Source organism: Choloepus didactylus, chromosome 23 (assembly GCF_015220235.1).
Source record: "Choloepus didactylus isolate mChoDid1 chromosome 23, mChoDid1.pri, whole genome shotgun sequence".
Classification (NCBI taxonomy): domain Eukaryota; kingdom Metazoa; phylum Chordata; class Mammalia; order Pilosa; family Megalonychidae; genus Choloepus; species Choloepus didactylus.
Window position 1 is genome coordinate 26,278,615 of NC_051329.1, and position 22,030 is coordinate 26,300,644.

Genomic DNA, 22,030 nt, shown 5'->3' on the forward strand with positions numbered 1-22,030 from the left:
TCCAGTCTAGTGGGGGGCAGACATGCAAAAGATGATGAGCAAACAGGATAACTGTCCAGGGGAAGCACAGATGCAGGATTGCAGCAACTCTGCCCAGAGTTATCGGGGAGACTTCACAAAGGAGGCAAAGCAGAAAAGAGAGATTGGACCTCTCCCTCTGCAGGGCAATTTGGCAGAATCCATTACAAATTAAAGCCAGGTCTACCCTTCGACCCAGCAATTTTACTCAGGCTACACCCTAGAGAGACATTTGCCCAACTGCCCAAGGAGACTTCTACAAGGACTTTCACTGCAGCCTTGCTTGCAGGAGCAAAAACTGGAAACAACCTGAACATCCATTAATAGGGAAATGAACAAATGAACCATGGTATCCCCACTAGAAGCCAGGAGTTTCTGGAGCCGTGGAGAAAAAGAAAAAAAAACAGGCATGGAGAATACAGGACACTAACAGTCCAGGAATGGTGAGCAGAGAGGACAAGAGGCAGACGTGGATGGAAGGGCCTACCCTGACATCTGCTTATTGGGAGAGGCCTCCAGCAGCTGGGAGGAGAAGGGCAGGGAGAGCAGGATGGAAAGCAGGAGGTCTCCGGGAGGAACCCAAAGAAGGACAGGCTACACACATCCCCCTCCACTCCCAAGTTCTGAGCAGGGAAGAATGAGGGGGCTGGTGACAGGGTGTGTGGGGAGGGGAATGGGTATTTTGGTTTTGGTGAGTAAATTAAAAGTTTAGATAAGTTCTTTTCCTTTGCTGGGGATTCTAGACATTTTCAGATCTTACTAAGGGAAAAATTAAAGATGTCTGTGAAAAGTTAGCCCATCTTAAGCCCAAGTCAACAGTAGTCCCAAAAACCTTAAAGGATACCCGGATCCCTGAGACTCTATAAAAGTTTCACTAAGTTCATTCCTCAGAAACTTAAATCCTTCAGAGAACTCCTATGCCACCTAAGTCCCCAAACCCATAAGCAATTGCCTCTTCAACAACAGCAAACAGTTGCATCCCCCTTTCCCGTAGTGTTGACACCCCTTTTCAACATGAACAAGTAAGAGCGGTCACTGCCTAGACATCCCTGAAGATCAGGAAAGTGATTGAACTAGAGTAATTGGTAGCAACAGACAAGATGAAATTTCACAAAGCATTATGAATACTGAATCTCTATATAATTTTCTTCTTCTTGGTTGCTAGGTTATTAGAATAGCTAGAAGGAAAGAACTGAAATGGTGGAACTGTAACCCAAAACATCCCTTGAGATTTGTTCTACAGCTACATGTTACACTGTAATTTGAAAACTATCACCTTTTTGCATATAGGTTATATTTCACAATAAGGAAACAACTGAAACCATGGTACCGTAACTCAACGTTTTTGGAAATTTCCTATATAATTACTTGTTAAATCATACTTTGAAAGTTATGACCTTTTTACATATATGTTATATATCACAATAAGGAAATAACCGAAACTGTGGAACTGCAACCCACAACATTCTTTGAAATCTGCTCTCTAACTACTTGTTAAATTGCACTTGGAAAGTTATCACTTCTATGTACACGTTATATTCTACAATAAAAAAATATGATTAAAAAAAAAAATTAGCTCATCTTTCCCTTTGATCCCGTTCCCTCCCTACCTTTGGTTCGATCTTCCCTTTTCTTTCACTGTGGGGCTCAAAAAAAACATCACTCACCTGAGGTCACACAGCAGGGGATGGAACTAAGACTCGATTTCAGCAACCTCACCTTGCACGCTCAGCCCCAGCTACACTCCCACCCTTATTTTCTTCCCACTCAAGCCTTTTTTTGGTTAGTTTCCCTGTTTGTTTTAACTTTTTATTTATAAATTGTTTCTAAATAAAAATAACTCACAGGACAGTTACAAAAATGATAACAAACCCCATACAGAGGACCCCCAACCCTCCAGATACCCAGACACACCAATTTTAGCATTTTGCCCTCTTTGCCATACCACTGTATCTACTTATCTATCATCTATCTATCTATTAACTGAACATTTGGGAGCAGGTTGCACCCATCATACATTTGAACACAAAATGCTTCCACGTACATTTCTTACAAACAAGAATATTCACTTATGCGATCACCTAGAGTGCAGTTCTCACATTTAAGAAATTTAACGTTGATATAAAGCTTACATTCTGTATTTCAATTTTTTCTTATGTCCCAATAATGTCCCTTTGAGCCTTTTATCCTCCATTCTGAGATCCCATCCAGTATCCTGTATTGCATTTAATTGTCATTATCCCTTTAGTTTTTCTTTCTGTATAGTTGTGGAAACAAATACAACATAAATCTTCCCATCCCAACCCCTGTCAAGCATACCATTTGGTGGGATTAATCTCACTCGCAATGCTCAGTATCCTCACCACCTTCCGTTACTATCACTTCCCCTTTACCAACAGAAAATCTATACTCATTTTGCATTAACTCCCCATTTCCCGTCCCCCATCTCTAGCAACCTCTACTTCTGTCTCTCAGTTTGCATATTCTGTGATATTTTCTTTGTGGTTACCATGGGGCTTAAATTTAACATCCTAAATCTATGACAAACTCATGTGCTTTGATACCAACTTAACAGCTTCAATGGCATACACAAACTATGTTCCTGTACCCTTCCGTCCCACCTTCAACTAACTCGTGTCACAAATGACATAATTATACATTATGAGTCCAAAACCATTTATTTATCATTATATTTTATTCATCTGCCTTTAAGATCCTGTAGGAAAAGGTGGAGTTATAAATAAAAAAATACAATAGTATTGGTGTTTATTTTTTCCCATGTCATTATCTTTACTGAAGATCTTTATTTCTTCAGACGGTTTTAGTCAATTGCCCAGTGTCCTTTCCTTTCAACCTGCAGAACTTCTTTTAGTATTTCTTGTAGGGCCTGTCTAACGGTGACAAGGTCCCTCAGCTTCTGCTTATCTGGAAATGTTTCATTCTGGCCCTCATTTTTTAAACAGTTTTGCTGGACATAGAATTCTTGGCTGACAATTTTTTGCTGCCAACACTTTAAATGTTATCCCACTGCCTTCTTGCTTCCATTGATTCCAGTGGGAAATCCCATTCAAATGCTTTTAATCTCTTCCTACCAGGTTCTCTCTAATTTCAAATAGGAACAAGTCTCCTTTGGCTGACTAATTTATTTCCATTTCATGGCCAAAGTGTATCCCAAACTTTCTAACCCCACACTCACTTCTTTACCCAATTACAGACTAAAGATCACAGGTTTAAGGTCTGAACGTCCTGGGTTCAAATCCTGCCTCTTATCAACTTCTGTTTGACTGTAAGCAATTCATCCAATGCTCTCTAAGTCTCCGTTTGCTCTTCTGAAAAGTGGAGGCAAGAAGAATACTCCCTTCATGGGATCATTGTGAAGTTTAAATAAGATGGATGGTCCCAAGACTCTACTCAACAAAGGAATGAATACACATGTTTCTCAAATACATAAGGAACGTTCTCCAGGATAAAGCACAGCAAGAACAGAAAACACCCTCCATAAATTTAAAAGCATTGAAATCATACAAGGTATGTTCTCTGACAACAATGTAGTAAAACTGAAATCAGTAACACAAAGTAATTTGGGAAATTCATAAATAGGTGGAAATTAAACAACACACTCCTACGTAACAAAGAGTCAAAGAAGAAATCACAAGAGAAATTAGAATTTACTTTGGATTGAATGAAAATGAAGACACAACATACCAAAACCTACAGGATGCAGTTAAAGCACCACTTAGAGGGAAACTGATAGCTGTAAATATCTATATTTTAAAAGAGGATTTCAAATTAATTACTCACCTTCCACTTTAAGACATTGGAAACAGAACAGCAAATAAAACATAAAGCAAGTGGAAGGAAGGAAATAATAAAGATCAGAGAAAAAAATTATGAAATAGAAATAGAATAGAGAAAAATCAATGAAGCCAAAAGTTGATTCTTTGAAAAGATCAACAAAATAGACAAACCTTTGGCTAGACTGAAAAAAACAGAGAAAAGACTCAAATTACTAATATCAGGAATGAAGAGGGGACATTACTACTAACTCTACAGAAACAAAAAGGACTATGAGGGAATACTATAAACAATTATATTGCACATGACATAAATGAATTGTACGAATACCTAGAAAGACACAAATTATGAAAACTCACAGAAGAAATAGGAAATCTGAATAAATCTACTACAAGAGATAGAATTAGTAATCAAAATACTTACCTCAAATAAAAGCCTAATCCCAGAGGGCTTCACTAGCAAATTCTACCAAATATTTAAAGAATTAACACAAATCCTTCATAAAGTCTGCCAGAAAACAAAAGAGGAGTGAACATATGCCAATGCATTCTATGAAACCATAAAGTCGTCAGAAAACAAAAGAGAAGTGAACACTTGCCAATGCATTCTATGAAGCCAGTATTTCCCTGATACCAAAACCAGAGTAACACATCACAAGAAACAAAACTAGACCAATTTTCCTTTTGAATATAGTCATAAAAATCATCAAAAAAATACTAGCAAACTGAATTCATTAATCCATATGATCCTCTCAATAGAAACAGAAAAAGCATTTGACAAAATCCAACACTGCTTCATGGTAAAATGTACTAAAAAAAAAAAACTAAGAATAAGAGGGAATTTCCTCAACTTGATAAAACCCACAGCTAACATCTAACTTCATAATGAAATACTGAAAGCCTTCCCTATAAAATCAGGAATAAGACAAGGATATTTACTCTTGCAACTTTGATTCAACATTGGACTGGAGGTCCTAGCCAGCACAATTAGGCAAGAAAAAGGAATCCAGATTGGAAAAGAAGATGTAAAACTATCTCTATTTGCAAATGACACAATCTTGTATGTAGAAAATCCTATGGAATCCACAAAAAAACTATTTGAGCTAATAAGTGAGTTCAGCAAGGCTGCAAATCAACATATGAAAAATCAATCATATTTCTCTACACTAACAATGAATAATCTAAAAATGAAATAAGGCAAGCAATTCTATTTATAGTAGAATCAAAAAGATACTAAGGAATAAAATTAACAAAAGAAGTGCAAGACCTGTACACTGAAAACTACCAAAACACCACTGATAGAAATTAAGCACCTCAATAAATCAAAGGACATCCCATGTTCATGGACTAAGAAGACCTAATATTGTTAAGATGGCAATACTCCCCAAATTGATCTACAGATCATAATCCTAGCTGGTTTCTTTTCTGAAACTGTCAAGCTGATCCTAAAATTCATATAGAACTGCAAGGGACCCAGAATAGTTAAAACAATCTTAAAAAAGAACAAGTTGGAGGTCTCACAAAGACCTGTTTCAAAACTTACTACAAAGTTATGGTAATCAAAACAGTGTGGTACATCATAAAGACCAGGGCATTAAATTGAGAGCCCAGAAAAAAACCCACAAGTTTAATTTTTGACAGTGGTGTCGAGGCAATTCAATGGTGAAAGAACACTATTCTTCAGCAAATGGTGCGGGGAAAACTGGATATTCAGATGCAGAAGAATGAAGTTGGACCCCTACCTTATTTTCTCACTTTTAAAGGTGATTCATTCCACTTCACTTTTCTGCAGTATTTCCCTCTTCTCCCACACACCATACATAAGCCCTAAGCCTATCTTTAAAATATAGTTTAAATTGGTAAAAGGTAGTTTCAAATGTTCATTTCTAAATTTAAAGTTGTACCTATGGAATATCATTATATCATTTATTTTTACTTTTTTTCCAACTCATCAAAGTTGGACATTAAACAAAAAGGAAGGGCAGTGACAAGGTACAGAATGATACATTAGTCATTCATTTCTCTACATTATTTTCTATTATGTTAATGTCAAACTTTTTTAAATAAAGAGATCATTTTAATCTGAGAAGGAGGGAAAAAGTTATTTCAAATGTACCCATAGCAAAGTCTTACTACTAAAATCAGGAGCTATGAGAGAGGATGAATGTATTTAAATTGCAAGGTTGGCTATTTTGATACAAAAGCAAATAACAGATAACCAAGAAATAGCCTTGCCTAGCATCTGATACTACAAAACTGATGCTCTGAAGCCACAACAAACCACAGCAGGGTTATAAGTTGGCAAAGCTTCTGAGATTCAATGAGAAATGTTTGCAAGTTGGAATGAATTTGCACTTTTCAAGAGACAGAGTCCACAGCTCTCTTCAGATGGAGAGTACGTTGCATAGGCCCAATAAACACTTGTTGAAAGAGTAAGACAAGGAAATCCAGAAAACAAGTAAGAGCCAGTGCATTACCCAACATTTTCCTCGGTTTCACCTTTCATCACCTTCAAATTCCAGAATCATTCCAGGGGTGTCTCAAGCTTTCTGCATTCTGCAACAATATTCTGTAATCTCTTTTTGGAACAAAACATTACACTATATAACAAAGGAACTTACCAAGATTGGTGAATCCATCCTGGAGGGCCCATAACCGTGCCCAAGGGGCAGGGACTGGCTCCTCCGGTTCTTGGTCCTCAGGGATAGAATAGAGTTCCTGAGTAGACACTGTGTCTACAGAACTCAGGGTCCCCGAGCTGGAGTGCGAGGACTGGCTGGATGTAGGCACAGTGCTGGAAGAGGAGCTGGATGTGCCCTGGAGCTGGGAGGCAGTACCGTGGGACTGAGAGGGGGTGCCCAGGGACTGGGAGGCAGCTCCCTGGGACTGGGTGGGGGTGCCACTGGTGGACCGCTGACACTCCACATCCTCCTCCCGAGACATCACGACCTCTAAAAGTAAACATCCAACAAGTTGAGTTACAAGTAACAAGACTTAAAGTTCAAGAGTGAAGGATGGGTATGTTACAACCACAAAAAATATCCAGGGCAAGGATGTTCTACAAAAATTAAAATTCTAACAGTCTAGACCTATCAATTCTTCTGGGCTAAGCTTTTCATTGGATCACTTTCACTGGACCAGTTTTTTTTTGTCCAAGGACTACAAATCAAAGCGGGGGAGGGGGGATTATCTGAAGGCTATAAATAAGTAAAAAGCAATGTAACTAAAGCTAATATAGGGTTACCATATGATCCAGCAACCACGCTCCTAGTTATTTACTCAAATGAGTTAAAAACTTATGTCCACATAAGTTTGCACACAAATGTTTTTAGTAGCTTTATCCATAATTGCCCAAAATTGGAAGCAACCAAGATATTCTTCAATAGATGAATGGATAAATAAACTATAGTACATTCATACAATGGAATATTATTTAACAATAAAAATAAATGCACTATCAAGCCCTAAAAAGACAAGGAGGAACCTCAAATGCATACTGCTAAGTGAAAAAAGCTAGTCTGAAAAAGCTACATACTGTATAATGCAAACCATATGACATTCTGGAAAAGGCAAAACTATAGAAATAATAAAAAGATCAGTGGTTGCCAGGAGTTCTGGAAGTGGGGAGATGAAAAGGTGGAGCATGGGGCAATTTTCACGGCAGTGAAACTATTCAGTATGACATTATCCATACACGACATTATCCATTTTTTCATAACCCAGAGTGAAACTTAATGTAAACTATGGACTTCAATTAATAATAATGTCTCAACAATTCGTTCATCAATTGTAACAAATTTTGTACCAATTGTACAATTGTAAATGTACCATACTAATGCAAGACCTTAATAGAAGACAATGTATGGGGGCAGAGAGGGGGAATATGGGAATTCTCTGAACTTTCTGCACAATTTTTTCTGTAAACCTGAAGCAATTCTAAAAATAGTCATTTTTTAAAAAAGCAATGTAATTGAGCTTGGAGTGTGTAGAAGACTTGCAAGTTTATATTCACCCAATTTTTTTAAATTAGGAATGAAACCTAAAACATATTCATTAATACAATCAAGATTATTCTTAAATTTCATATATATTTTGGAGAATGAAAGAAGATAAGAGGCCAGGTGCCTTGGGATAGAATATGGCAAAGAGAAACTGTATAGTAACTTCAGAGCTCTAAAATTACATAAACATATACTTGTCAGACCTCCTTTTGGAGGGGAGAGACCATGTCCTTGGTCTATTCTAGAATCCTCAGTTTCTAACTCAGGGTTGGGCTTCTTAATAAGGCAGAACAGAAAAACAAGGAGACTGCTCTAAACACCACCACTAAGCTCTTTGTGATGCTAAGTAACTATGGGGCTCATCTTTTCAGAGAAAATCTTGCAGGAAGCATTCTTAACAGTCACCGAGACCACAAGAGAGGCGCCCACTCTTGCTTTAGAATTAACTGATGGGTTGTTTATACTCTTATAACAGCTACAGTCAAAGCAATTCACAATGCTGATCTAATCTGATTTTTTTAAAAAAACGGGTGAATTCTTTCCTGCACCTCACACTCAAGCCTAATCCTCCAGTAGAACATTGTAAACAACTTTACTTGAACTGCATTTACATAGCTTTCAAGACACCAAGGCCCTGAGAAGTTTTCCTTAAAACACACCAGGAGAGTAGGTGAGTTTGCCACTCCAGGACCTGCTGGTATAATATGGCCTGGGCCAGATTAGGTTCTTCTGCAGTTTTCTGAGCAAGACTTCTTCTCCACCTGCCTCCAGTTCCAGCCCTGATAATTAAAGGAAGATTGAGGGTGTCAAGAGGTAGGTGCCAACATCGCTGAGGACAAGGCCCACTCGGACAGTAATAAAGAACCCAGGATGGGACCACTCTTCTCAGCAATGGAGAGAAGGTGTAATGGAATGGTTAGAGACATACAGATCTGGAGTCAGGTGCTTGAGTCAAATCTCTTATTGACCCTGGGCAGGTCGCCACCTCTCTGAGCCTCAGTTTTCTCATCTGAAAAAAAAAAAGCAGGTACATCGTGAAGATTACAGAGGTGAAGCACACGTAACGGCCCATCACCCAGTAATTGGGAGCCAGTCTTAACAGGAAGCCATGCAAAGTGGGAAACCAAGAACTAAAGTGATGGCAGCAAAACTCCAGGATTGTAAACAGAATTCCAGTCCCAAAGAAACCTACAGCCAGAAAAAGCCTTACAAGTGCAAAGCAACCTTTTTATCAAATAGAGAAACTGAGTCCCAAGAAGGACTGGCACCCGCCCACTCATTCCCCATCACCCCATCCTGCACACTTACTTATGAACGCTCGCAGGACATCTTGCCACACAGGTCAGTGGGCTTCCAGTTCCTGGAACGCCTGGAAGCCACGAGTGGGTTCTCAATAAATATTTGTGATTGAGCCTAAATTATGGTAATAATTACTAACACTTATAGAACTCTTTACAAAGCATTCGCTATGATTTTGAAGAGCACAACGTGGTACCTTCTTATCCGGTAAATTCGGGCCAGTTTCAGCTTGTAAGTCACGAGGTTAAGTGAACTTCACCTCGACGTTTTTCTACAAAGAAGGAAGAGAGTCTTGACGCCCCCGCCCCCGCTCAAATCCGACAGAGCGGAAGCTGGGGAGGCTCCGCAAGCATAAGACCGGGAGGACGGGATTCGAACCTCTAAACACCAGAGAAAAGAGCCCCTCTATGACTCACCGCGCGAGTGCCCCCAAGAGCCGCACATTCGCCGAAGCCGCCTGACTGGCGCTAAACTGTAGATACAAACGCCACCCTCATCCAATCAAAACACCGTCTGGCGCCGCTAGCCCAATGAGAAGCAGCGGATGTGGCCGTCGAAGCGTAGCCTCAACGCCTGCTGGGAGTTGTTGTTTAGGTCGTAGAGCGGAACTCGGAATTCAGGTTTCCCTCGAGTGATCCCGCCCCACCAGCTCCTAAGCCAATCAGCAGCACTGGTCTGATTGGCCAGCCACACCCTCTTTTCCTCACCGGCGGCAGCGACGACATAGGCTGCCAGCCAGATGTGGAGTGGGAGGACCGGAGTTCTGCTCCGGGGATGGGGGTTCTGGCTGGCAGGGGTGCCCGGGAGGGGACCGCCAAGCTCCAATACTGCGTCACAGGCACGAAGCAACTCCTCCCGGTGTTGGAACTGCGGCGGCCCAGGGGGCGCCGTGCGAGGGAACGCGTTCTTCTGCCCGCAGTGCCGCGCGCTGCAGCCCCCCGACCCCTCTCGGGACTACTTCAGCCTCATGGATTGGTACGGGCAGCAGCTTCGGGAAGTGGGCCGGGGCAAGACGTCAGGGACTGCCGTGCGAGAGAGCAAGGACAACCGGGCTTGGGAAGGAGAAGGTGGGACTGGGGAGGAATGTGGGCGGAGCTCTAGAGAGCGGAGTTTGGGGGCCGGGCCGGGGATGCGCCCTGAGGGGGAGGAAATTGAGGGGCGGGGCCTGGGGAAAGGGGAACTTGAGAGGCGGGTTCAGGAAGATTCAAGTTGATTGAGACTTGAGAAAGGAGTACTGAGGTGTAGCTCAAGGTGAGGGAGTAAAAGCGTGAAAAACTTAAGATTGTAGAAGGGGAAGGGAAAACTGGGAATTAGAGGGTAAAGGCCGAGAAATGGGTATTCCCATCTTTTCCTCTGAAGTTTGAGAAACTTGGAGAGGTGGTGACGTCTGGGTGGAGCTGCACTGGTAAGGTGCTAGGACATACTATGGGAAGAGAAAATGAAAATGACTGGATGAAAGGAAAGTGGGAGATGGGGATGAAGGGACCTGGGCCTTGGAAAGATATGATGGGATTTGTGATTGTCCCTTCCCTCAACTCTAAGATCTGACCCCACCGGTCATTTAGCACTTATTAAGGGCTACAGTTACACTAGTCTTTAAGTTTGTCAAGCGTGCTTACCTTGTTCCTGCCTCAGGGTCTTTGCACTAGCAATTCTCTCTTCCTGGATGACTCTTTCGTCTGATCTTTGACTATTCCACATCAGTTAGGTTTCATTTCAGTTATTTCTTCACCCATCCCGTCTCTATGACTCTGTTCTGTTTTCCTTCGTAGCACTACCACTTTTTGAAATTATCCCTGTTTACTTGTTTTTTACATCTTTCCTCATGAAAGCAGGAACCAGGCCTATAGTAGACAAATCTTTAATTATTTGTCGCATGGATTTCATCTCCTGATTTCCTTTCAGCAACCGTTCCTTCAGAGTTGACACCATGAAGCTCCAGCATAGGTACCAACAACTACAGCGTCTTGTCCATCCAGATTTTTTCAGCCAGAGATCTCAGGTAGTCTTGTTCGCACCCCAATCATACCAAACACATATGTACCAACTGGGTGGGTGGCAGTAACTTGTGTTGATGTGATTATCCGGGACAGAGCTGGACAACCAGCTCCACCCTGTGGCAGCCTGACCCCTGCCAGGTAGGCCCTGGAGTTTTCATGCACTCGCAGCTTTTATCTGACTTCCCAGCAAACCTCGAACCAGTCAGTTGAAAATAAAGACTGCTTACCCCATATCACTTCTCCTTTGGCTTCCTCCTTAGGTTCCCCCGTCAGCATTTTATAAAATAGTTTGTGAATGTAAGATGGCTGATTTGGAAGGTAATCAGGCTATCTTATCTCCCTCTAACAGATGGAAAAGGACTTCTCAGAAAAGCATTCAACCCTGGTGAATGATGCCTATAAGACTCTTCTGGCCCCCCTGAGCAGGGGACTATACCTTGTAAGGTGATTTCCCAACCCTTCCATGTGTGACTGCCTGGTGTCCATTATACTGTGAGAAGGTTGCTCCCCTGTATTAAGCAGAAGAGTGCTTGAGAAGCGCTTGAGACCTGAGTTAGTCCAGGAACCCAACAATATTTAATCTCTACAATGCTACCTGAGTATAGTTTTCTCAGACTATTCTCTGCAAATGTTATATGCCTCAAATGCATCTTTTAAACCATTTTCTATAAATTTCAAGGATTTGATGGTGATGGCTTTTAGAGAATAATTTTTGCTTTGTTTTGGGAGAAGGGGATAAGCATCTTAGAATCCAGAAAATTCTAGAATAGAATAGGATCTTTACAAATATCCAGTTCAACCTCCTGAGTGGAGGAATGACTCCCCTAGGGTCACACAATTTCAAGTTAACTCAGGATCTCGACCCAGTGTCTTCAGTTCAAGCTTTTGGCACTCTGCCCTCTTGCTTTCATTATTGGTTCAGTTCAAGTTAAACCAATGAGAGATAGCATGTTCTAAAGGGTGAGTAGGATTTGCATGACTCTAGCCATAGTTCCTTATTTTCCCTGCTTTGTGCCCCAATAGCTAAAGCTCCGTGGAATAGAGATTCACGAAGGGACAGATAATGAAATGGACAGGGAATTCCTCATGGAAATAATGGAAATCAATGAAAAACTCGCAGAAGCTCAAAGTGAAGCGGCCACAAAAGAGATTGAATCAGTTGTCAGAGGTAAAAGATAAAATACTGCCAAATGCATTTAATTGCTAATATGAGTATATGTCTAAGGTTAATTGAAAAATGCATGTGAAGAGAAAAAGATTGGTGGTCATAATGATTTGGGGAATATGTTTTTTTCTTTTTTCCATGCTCAAACCAATTTTGTCTAGAGATTATAGAGATTAGACTTGCAATATCCCTAACCTTCTGAAACACAAGAGGATTAACTCTATGGAAACCAAGAATGAAAGACTTTTGTAGATTACCATGCTCTTTTATTTAGATAGTTATTATCTCAAATGAGGAAAATGGACATCTGAAGTTAGTGGAAATGCCCAAGGTCACACAGCAGATACAGAGCAGAGCAAAGATTGAAACCCTGATCTTCTGACCCCAGATTGCTTCATTTTCCATATTATTCCATAAAACAGACTCCAAGGGTCTCACTCAGAATGCATACACTCATGCATTCTCACAGATGTTTCTGATGTGCCCACTGTGTATCAGGCACTGTGCTCGACACTGAGAATACAGCAATGAACAAGAAAGACATGGCCCATGCCTTCATTGAGTTTATATTCCAGCTCCACATGTCCAAAATGGAATTCACAAAGTTCCCCCTCACCGCCATCACCGCCTCCTCCTCCAACACCCCCCCCCCCCCCAAAAAAGCTAACCTGTTCCTCTTCCAATTTTCTCTGTCCAAGAAAATGTCACCCTCCAATTGTGCAAGTCAAATACTGGGGAGATATCCTTAGAAACTTTATTCTCCCTTAATCCCTTAACAATCTACCACCAAGTGTTGATGAGTTTACCTCCTAAGGATGTCTCATATCCATGCACTCATCTCTATTTTCATGGCACCACCCTCCTCCAAGCTACTATTGTCTCTCACTTGAACCACTGCAGTAGCTCCTGGCTGGCAAGTCTGTACCTTCTGGCCCCCTATAATCTACTCCTACACTTGTGTGATCTTTTTAAAACCCTAATCTAGTCATATTGCCCCTAACCTTGCTTAAAAGCTGTAGCTGGTTTTCCACTGCTTTCAGATTAAAGAGGAAACTCCTTAGCATGGCTTACAAGTCCTGCATGGTCTGGCCGCTACTTACCTCCCTTTCATCCCCTCTCCAGCCACACTGACCACTTCCAATCTCTAGTGTATACTAGACACCACCTACCCCAGGGTCTTTGCACCTGCTATTGCTTCTGCCTGAAACCCTCTTCTCCTCCACCCCATCTAATTAACACTTCCCTCCTTCAGATCTGGGGACAATCATCACTTCCTCAGAGAAGGCTTTCTTAACGTCTCTGCCTACACCTTTGGGCAGCAAGTGCTCCTCCTTTTTAGGGCTAATCGTATTTATAACTATTACTGTTCTATGTGAGACTTTTTTGTCAACGTCAGCCCCTTCCATTAGGCTGGAAGTTCTGCAAAGGCAGAGATCATGTCTACATTTTGCTTCCCTCACATCCTCAGCCCATGGGGACTTAATAAAGATTTGTTAAATGAGTGAGTAAATAATTAACAAACAAGTTTAAAGCAGTAAAATAGAAGTTGTATTGGGGGGGGACTGTCAGCTGGAGATACATGGACAGCATTAGGACCAGGTGAGGTGGGGAGAAGAGAAACTTGGGAGTTATAGTCAGAAACCCTGGCTGCCATGCTTAGAAAGGCAGAATAATATGAAGCTCTGGGATGAGATAGACCTGGGTTCAGTCCCAACACAATCACTGCCTCTCTGTGTGATCTTGAGCAAGTGATTTCATTCCCTGGGAACCTCAGTTTCCTCATCTGTAAAATGGGGACAGTATTCATTGTGGTTATTGCAATGATTAAATGAGATAAAGCACATAAAACAGTCAGCACAGTGCCTGGCACATAGTAAGTGCTCAGTCAATGGTGGTGGTTATTTTAGCTCTCAGCAGACTTCTCACTTTGAGCAGTTCACTAACCTTCACTTGGATTAATTCCTAAATTTCCTCCCAAACAGGTCCCTGAGAAGACCCAGGTAAAGTGAATGTTTCAGGGCATAGTGCTAGTTACTGTTGGGGTCAGGACATCATAACCTCCAGGTGCCTAGTCTGATGCTTTTTTATTCATATCACATAGCTACCTGAGAGGTGAGTTTCCAAACACTGAATTAGGAGTCCAGTGACTTGGGGATCTATTCCCAGCTCCTCCACTCACCAACTGTGTGGTGAGGGAAGATCTCCCAATTCCTGTGTATATCTTGGCATATAATGTATTTGAAAGTGCTTTGAAAGCAGACACCATACAAATGATTGATACTGTTCATATTTGGAAAATGTACTTACTGTGGAATTCCTCATTTCCTAATGAGGAAACAACAGAAGTATGAGGTAGCTGCTCCTTTACTTTGTTTAATATCTTCTCTTTTAAGGCACAATATGATGTTAATGTCTCATTTTCCTGGGAGTGAGTCTGTATAATTTACAAATGGTTGTCTGAAACACTCTGTAATGCTCTGTAAATAGGTGATCGTGGCATGTTAATTTTCTTCTCAATAAAATTTGAAGGAGTCAGACTGCTTGATGGAGATAACTAATGCATTTCCTTGCTTGTTTTGTTTTTTATTTTTATTTTGTTTTGTTTTCTTAATGATTCTACAGCCATTTTATGAGCCTTAGTGATTTCCCCTCAGGCCTTTCACACGATAAAAAACGTAAAGGAACTAGCGTCAGTCAGTGCTGCACTGAACAGGAGCTGCCATCATGGGATGTGTAGAGACAAAGCTTTTGAAGCCTTACCTTTGAATCTAAGCTTCCTGCTTTGTCATGTTGAAACCAGCATGATTAAAAGGTGTTGTCTTGATACTATGAGTTTATATAAATAGAAAATTTATGATACTTATTGTCTCTTTCAGCTAAACAGAAAGAATATACTGACAATGTGAGCAGAGCTTTTGAACAAGGTATATTCTTCGTTTCCTGACTTTCTTAAATATGGAAAGAAATTATAAGCATTAAGGAATAACCATTCATTCACTAAGTAGCTGTTATATACGCATCCTATAATAGATACATGAGAAGGTATAAAATATATACGAGTCTACATTTCTGCCTTCGAAAATTCAGTCTTGCTGGAGAAACATGCTGTGTACCCAAAACAGTGAGATACCAGTTAAACATTATATATGAGAAAGTGTTTCCATTCCCCTTGGGCAACTAGGAGAAAATAAGATGAGGTATGTGGACTGAAGCCAAAATTGTCAGGGTTCTGAGGGCAAGGCTGAACAGTCAATATCTGGTAAAGTCTGCTCACCTCTTCTACAAAGCCAAGACAGGTTCCCATTGCCACTGGCTCTCAGGCTGAAGAGACTGAATCTATCTACTTTTGAAAAAAAGAACAGCCTTTCTCTCCATCTCCAATCTTCAAGAAGGTATTCATGGCTCTTCAACTTAAGTGTCTTTTTTTTTTTTTTTTTTTTTTTTTTTTTTTTTTTTTTTTTGCAAGAAGCAGAAAGCACTGCAAGCCAGCCCGGATAAAGGGAGCATGTGATAAGGAATCAGAGCTATCTCCTAGAATCCAAAGAGAAAGTCCATGAGATGGTTACAATACAGTGTGATAAGAGCTTTTCCAGGGCAACACTTGGGAGCTAGAAAGCAGTGTGGAACCAAACCAGCTGCAGTCCTGGGCTCAGTCCCTCTGCCAGTCCACTCCATCTTCCTCTCCTCTCCTTTCTATCAACCAATCCTATCCACTTGCTTATTAGTACACATTGCTCCCAAATGGCCTCCACCCCCACCATGTGACTCTTTGGACCTCCTAGGTTTATTAACTTATAAGAACAAGGCCTTTCACCATCTGATTAGAGTCTCCTTGACCCAACTTGAAATTCCTGGATGAATGTGATTGGCCTACCTTGAGCCAAATGTCCACTTCAGCCCAGTCAGTTAGAGCCGAGGGGGTAGACTCACTCAGTGTGCTGCCCCTTTGCAGACACTGCAGGAGTCGATCTAAGAAGTGGGTAGAGGCAGGGTCTCTTAAAAAGGGGGGAGAAATATAGATTAACAACCCAAGAGACAGGAGCCTGGCCCTACATGTCTGCCTAAATTGCACTGTCCCCACCCACTAGCTAATAAGGTTAGGATGTGTTCCAGCAAGGCCCACCGCCAGCTTCTTAATGAACAACAATAGAGCAAACACCCATATTTCTCCCATCCAGCCAAGAAACAGAACATGACCACCACCTTCCAAGCCCCAAATAGACACTTTCTGTTGCATCCCCCTTCCATGGTAACTACTCTCCTGAATTTTGTGTTAATCATTCCCTTGCTTTCCTTGACAGTTTTAGCCATATGTTAATATAACAGTATATTGTTTAGTTTTGCATATTTTTAAATTTCGTATTAATGGAACCCATACTTTATATATTCTTCTGTGACTTGCTGTTTTGCTTATGATTATATTTTTGGAGTCATCCAAGTTGATATGGGTGACTGTAATATATCTTCATTTTAGCACTCATCACATTGTATTGTGTTTAAGGCAAGGTTTCTCAACCTTAGCACTATTGACATTTTGAGCTGGATAGTTCTTTGTTGGAGTTGGGGGGCCTGTCCTGTGCATTATAGGATGTGGAACAGCATCCCTGGCCTATACCCACTAGACGCCAGTATCACCCCCCCTATTGTGACAACTAAAAATGTCCCCAGACATTGGCAGATATCCCTTGTGGAGCAAAATCACCCCCAGTTGAGAGCTGCTGTTTGAAGGCATCTTTCCCAAAAACTGTAAGCCCCGTGAAGGCTATGCTGTACTTCAGCACTTGGCACAGAGCAAGCACTCAGTGCTTCCACATCCTCTTCAGAGTTATGGCCACCATGTGTGACATGAGAAAACGTTTAAAACACATCCCATTTATTACTTGGGGACTGTCCTAAAGAGAATCAGTCTTCTCATATTTAAAGTCTGAAAACTGTAAACAAGCATGATCTTGCCCCATCTTGGTCAATCCCTTTGCCCTCTAGAAACCCAGCTGTCCTCTCTCTCCACTGCTCAGATTTACTGAGTAATTAATCAGTCCTGCAGAGCCCAGGGGCTCAGCTTTGATTGGTCTGCCTTGGTCAACAGGGTTAGTTTCATTCTTGCTTGAAATGAAGCCTGACATCCATGTCTCTGTTTATTTCAGATGACTTTGAAAAAGCCAAGGAAATTTTAACAAAGATGAAGTACTTTTCAAATGTAGAAGAAAAGATCAAGTTAAAGAAGATTCCACTTTAATAGTGGCTAATTTAAAAGATCTAAAAATAAAGTCTTGTATATTTCTTTTTTGGCTTCTGGTAATTAAGAATAGGTTTGCTTTAACCACTTATATCATCCTAATTAAACCTGTGACTCAAGCATTAATGGATAGCCAGAGGAAAGACAGCCTATTCAGAACTTGCGTGATCTGACACTTTACCCTCCTAGGGTAACACGGCCCCCCTCCCACCCCCACCCAGGCCAGTGGATGAGGAGATGGAGATGGGCCATTTTGAAGCCTTAGATCAGAAGTCAGCAAACTTTTTCTGTAAAGGGTCAAATGGTAAATATTTTAGGCTTTGTGGGCCACACAACCTCATTGCAATTACTCAGCTCTGCCACTGCAGCACAAAATTAGTCATGGGCAATACAGAAACAAATGGACATGGCTATATTCCAATCAAATTTTACTTACAATCCAGATGGTAGGATGGGTTTGGCTCTGGGTTTGCCAATCTCTGCCCTCAAACCACATCTTCCTTCATTAGGCATGACCTTCACTAGGATAGACAAGTCTTCAAGTTAGACTGTGCAGCCATGGGGCGTTCTATTTGGTTAAGATGCAAAGCTGCCTAAGATCTCTTTGGCCAATTTTTCAAAATGTAGATATCATTACCAAGAATTAGTCTGGTATTAAACATGAACATTTTCCACTCTGCCTTGGTGGGATGAAGCAGTTTTAATTTCTCTCTGGATACACTCTTATCACATGCTCCTATAATTCAATTTGAAGCAGCTCTACTTTCCCTTCCATTTCTTTGGAAATTCAGTTTAAATTCTTGATTCATTTCCAGAAAGAAGAAAAAAATATATATTTTAAGTCTCTGGATCAGGGAAGATTAAAATAGGAAGTAGAAAATCCTAATAAATTGCAGGAAACAACATTCAAATTCTTCTACAGAGAATCTCTTGTTTATAATTGAAAAACGTCAGGGGTCTGAACCAAAATGTCAATCCTACTTCCAGAGCTCAAAACTGCAGCTCCTTCATATTCTTCCTCATCCTTGTCTAAGAATTTATATATGATTCCTGATCCATTTATACTCAGTTAACTTTTTAGGATTTACTCATCTTCAGAAGGCAAATTAACCACAGCAGTGGTATGGCTTACTGATACTTGGAAATATCAGTACAATCTCCACCTCCCTCAAAATTTACAAAGAGAATGAGTTACTTGTCTGAAAACACACCAGGAGTTCTTTAAGTAAATAATAACGATGTAAACAAATGTTCTGATTAAATTGTGTGCTTCTGCAAAGAAGGAGATGAAAGGAGCATTTGAAATACTTCTGTAGACAATATTCATTCCTTCTTCAGAACAATGATCAAGACCAAAACAATCTGGCCGTAAAAGGAAATCAGATAAACATTTTCTCAAACAATATCTTTGGAGAAACTCCAAAGAAACTTTCCCTTACCTGTTGCTATCCACTGGAACGGCCTGCTGGGCCTCCCAGCAAACCGTTTCTAACTTGGGGAATAAATTTTAAAAAAGACATTGTTTCTGAGTCATGGCTTCTGAGGTCAGTGGGATTACTTTTTTTTTCCTCCTCTTGCAAATTTTTTCCCTTTTAGTGTAAACTCCAAGTTTAACTGCACTTCTAAATCCAGAAACCCTTTCAAGTGTTCCCTAAGAAAGCCCAGTGGGAGGTGGGCTCTCAGAACTCTGAAAGGTTAGCCACTCCATTTGGATTAAAGTTTTTGGCCAAAGAGTGAAGCAAATTATTAAGCACACAATGCCCTCCCCCTCCTCCCACCTCAGCTCCTTCCCTTCCCACACCCACATCATTCCTAATACACTGCCTGGTCAAATCAGATTTTGATTAACTTGTGACTGTTTCTTCCCAGACTCTGGAGTCGGCCCTGGGTTTGAACTCCAGCTCCACCACTTGCTGCAGGTCTGTGGTTGTGCTAAGCTTCATTTTCTCATCTTTAAAATAATCATAATAATAGTACCTATCTCACAGGTTGTTCTGAAGTTTAAATGAAATAAATTATGCAAACTGCTTTTAACAATGCTTTGCACAGAGTGAACCTTCAAAAGTGATCTATTTTTTTATTACAACTACTACTTTTATTATTTTTACTTTGACAACAAAGTCATGCTCTTTGATGCAGAATAAATATTATCCTTTCAACAGTTTCAAGCACCTACTTTGTATAAGAGATACTCCGTGAGAGAGATATACAGAGCTGTCAGGCTCTTCCTGTCTGTTGGAGAAATGATTTTTATACCAATAACCAAAATAATAATTCCCATTTGTTGAATGACACGATTTGTGTGCCAGGCACTATGTGCAGTGCTTTCCATGTACTCTGTCAAATTAAATCCAACTCGACTCATTTTATAGGTGAAGAAGCAGGCTCCAAAAAAATAAGAGGTAAGAGGTGGCATTCAAACCTGGGTCTGTCTGCAAAGACTGTGCTCTTAGAGAGGCTGAACACACAAGGATTAAGTACCTGCCTAGGAGGTTAAACCATTCGTAAATTTATAACAAGACACTGCATGTTTAACAACATAATATTTGCCAGAGCCTGCATGTATTAATGTATTAGGATTCTCCAGAGTCAACATATGTACATAGAGAGATTTATTACAGAATTGGCTCATGCAACTATGGAGATTGGAAAATCTGAATTCCATAGGCCAGGCTACAATCTATAAACTTTGGAAAAGGTGATTCTGAAATCTAGCATGCCCAAACTCTGTAGGGCAGGCCATTAGCTGGAAACTTGGATGAAGGTAAAGTTGGATTCCCTAGGAAAAGCTGGCTGACTGAAGAAGAGGCAGAAATTCTTTCTGACTTCTGGAATCCTGAGTTCTTTTAGACCTCCAAATGATTGGATGAGGAGACTCCCTTAATTGCCAAGGGCAATCTCCTTTGTTGATTGTAGATTCAGTCAGCAGTAGATGCAGTAAACTGACTATAGATGCTAATCCGTCTACAAAATACTCTCACAGTAACCATCTGGCCAGTGCTTGCTTGACCAAACAATTGGACATCATAACCTAGCCAAGCTGACTCACTAAATTAACCATTACACTATACTGTGCCGAGAAGAAGCAGGAATTAAACTGAGCCCCCATTTCCAAAGCCTGTGCTTGTGGCTTCTCTAGGCTTAAGCAGGGATTACTCCCAGGTGTGGTAACCAGGGAAGACAGCTTCAGGAAAAAGGAGGAGAATATAGAAGCAGAGAAAAGCTGTGGCAAGGTTCCCTATAACCACTCCCAAGATCCATAGGATTCAACATATAACATACCCACAACCATGGTTTATTACAGTGAAAGGATTCAAAATAAAATCAGCAAAAGGAAAAGGCACATGGGGTGAAGTACAGTGGAAACCAGGCATAAGTTTCCAAGAATCCTCTGCCAGTGGAGTCACACAGGACATGCTTAATTCTCCCAGCAATGAATTATAACAACACATGTGAAATGTTGTCTACCAGCAAACCTCATTAGACATTCTGTGCTCAGAGTTTTATTGGGCGCTGATTATGTAGGCACCCTCTGCCTACGATGTACCAAAATTCCAGACTCCCAGAAGGAAAGCAGGTGTTCAGCATAAAGCGCATTGTTTGTACACAGTTTAGGCACAGCCAGCCATTCTTAGGGGATAGTGGGAACCCTCTCCAAATCCAAGTTCCCAGACTCACCAAGGACCAGCCTTGTGGGTAGGTCTTTCCAAGAACAAGCAGTTTGGGGCCTGCTATGTTAACACCTTCCTGAACAGAAGCTAGGCAAAGATCTTATCACAGCCAGGAGGATTATATAACAAATACTGTATAACTAAAGAGGAAAGCACCTTCATCACTAAAGGGCTGCTGCCTGTCTCCACAGCTGCCATCAGACAGAGAAAAATGCTGTTTTCTGAATCTACAAAGCAGTCGTGCCACCCAGTGTGTTCTATGGTAAGACAGATATGACCACAGCAGGCTTGGACCTAAACCCTTTGACAAAGACAAATTATTTGACAAAGAATTCCTTTGGTTCCATCAGTTTTTGTGTCATGTTCAATGTATCAGATGTAGCCAGATTAAAAAAAAAAAAAAAAAAAGAGCATCTTTCTATCTTCGGGAGTCTCTGTGGAGATTCAGAAACCAATCCTCAGAGTGCAGAGGGGAAAAGGGATCCAGGCAAGAAACAACCAAGTCATCCAAGGAAAGGCAAGGGGCAAGTTAGGCCTTGCAAAGGAGGTGATCTGTGAGCAGAAGGTTAAAAAATGAGACAGATCTCACCAGGTGGATTAAGGAAGAAAGCAGTTACAAACTGAATTTGATATAATGCAGATTTCATGGACTCAGACAGACATGGGTTTAATACCTGGTACCTCCTCTTACTCACTGGGTGACCTTGCGCAATTCTCTAAGCTTCAGTCTTCTCATCTGTAAAATGGGAATAACCATAGTACCAACTTCATCATGAGGAAGTATACATGCCATCAGGGGCACAGAATATGTAGATAATGCACACAAAGGGCTTAGGACAGGGCTCT

General features: G+C 40.9%; 2 protein-coding genes across 4 annotated transcripts in view; one reads left to right on the plus strand and one right to left on the minus strand.

The window, feature by feature from the left end:
• Positions 1–9,560, minus strand: part of CHEK2 (checkpoint kinase 2) — a 42,039-nt gene extending 32,479 nt beyond the window's left edge. Inside the window, 6 exon segments of the mRNA XM_037817121.1 lie at positions 6,434–6,761; positions 8,473–8,592; positions 8,742–8,822; positions 9,122–9,182; positions 9,309–9,383; positions 9,529–9,560. Of these exon segments, the coding sequence (XP_037673049.1) occupies positions 6,434–6,755 (322 nt within the window). The 5' untranslated portion in view covers positions 6,756–6,761; positions 8,473–8,592; positions 8,742–8,822; ... (1 more) ...; positions 9,309–9,383; positions 9,529–9,560.
• A 248-nt stretch (positions 9,561–9,808) lies between these two features.
• Positions 9,809–17,559, plus strand: HSCB (HscB mitochondrial iron-sulfur cluster cochaperone). 3 transcript variants are annotated; one of them, XM_037817123.1, is made up of 6 exons: positions 9,809–10,179; positions 11,018–11,114; positions 11,462–11,551; positions 12,136–12,280; positions 15,154–15,201; positions 17,422–17,559. In XM_037817123.1, exons 1-6 carry the CDS (start codon positions 9,887–9,889, stop codon positions 17,511–17,513), a joined length of 765 nt encoding a protein of 254 aa, XP_037673051.1. In that variant the 5' UTR covers positions 9,809–9,886; the 3' UTR covers positions 17,514–17,559. The 3 variants fall into 3 exon arrangements, with proteins under 3 accessions (XP_037673051.1, XP_037673052.1, XP_037673053.1); XM_037817124.1 differs by having other exon boundaries at positions 9,809–10,087; XM_037817125.1 differs by lacking the exon at positions 9,809–10,179 and having other exon boundaries at positions 11,067–11,114; positions 11,462–11,556.
• The last annotated feature ends 4,471 nt before the right edge of the window (positions 17,560–22,030 follow it).

Bases quoted from the DNA above. Each gene is read 5' to 3' on its own strand.
- HSCB (XM_037817123.1), top strand. From the start codon at position 9,887: ATGGGGGTTCTGGCTGGCAGGGGTGCCCGGGAGGGGACCGCCAAGCTC. The intron at 11,115-11,461 runs GTAGTCTTGTTC...TCCCTCTAACAG, and splicing joins TTTTCAGCCAGAGATCTCAG to ATGGAAAAGGACTTCTCAGA. The intron at 15,202-17,421 runs GTATATTCTTCG...TGTTTATTTCAG, and splicing joins GAGCAGAGCTTTTGAACAAG to ATGACTTTGAAAAAGCCAAG.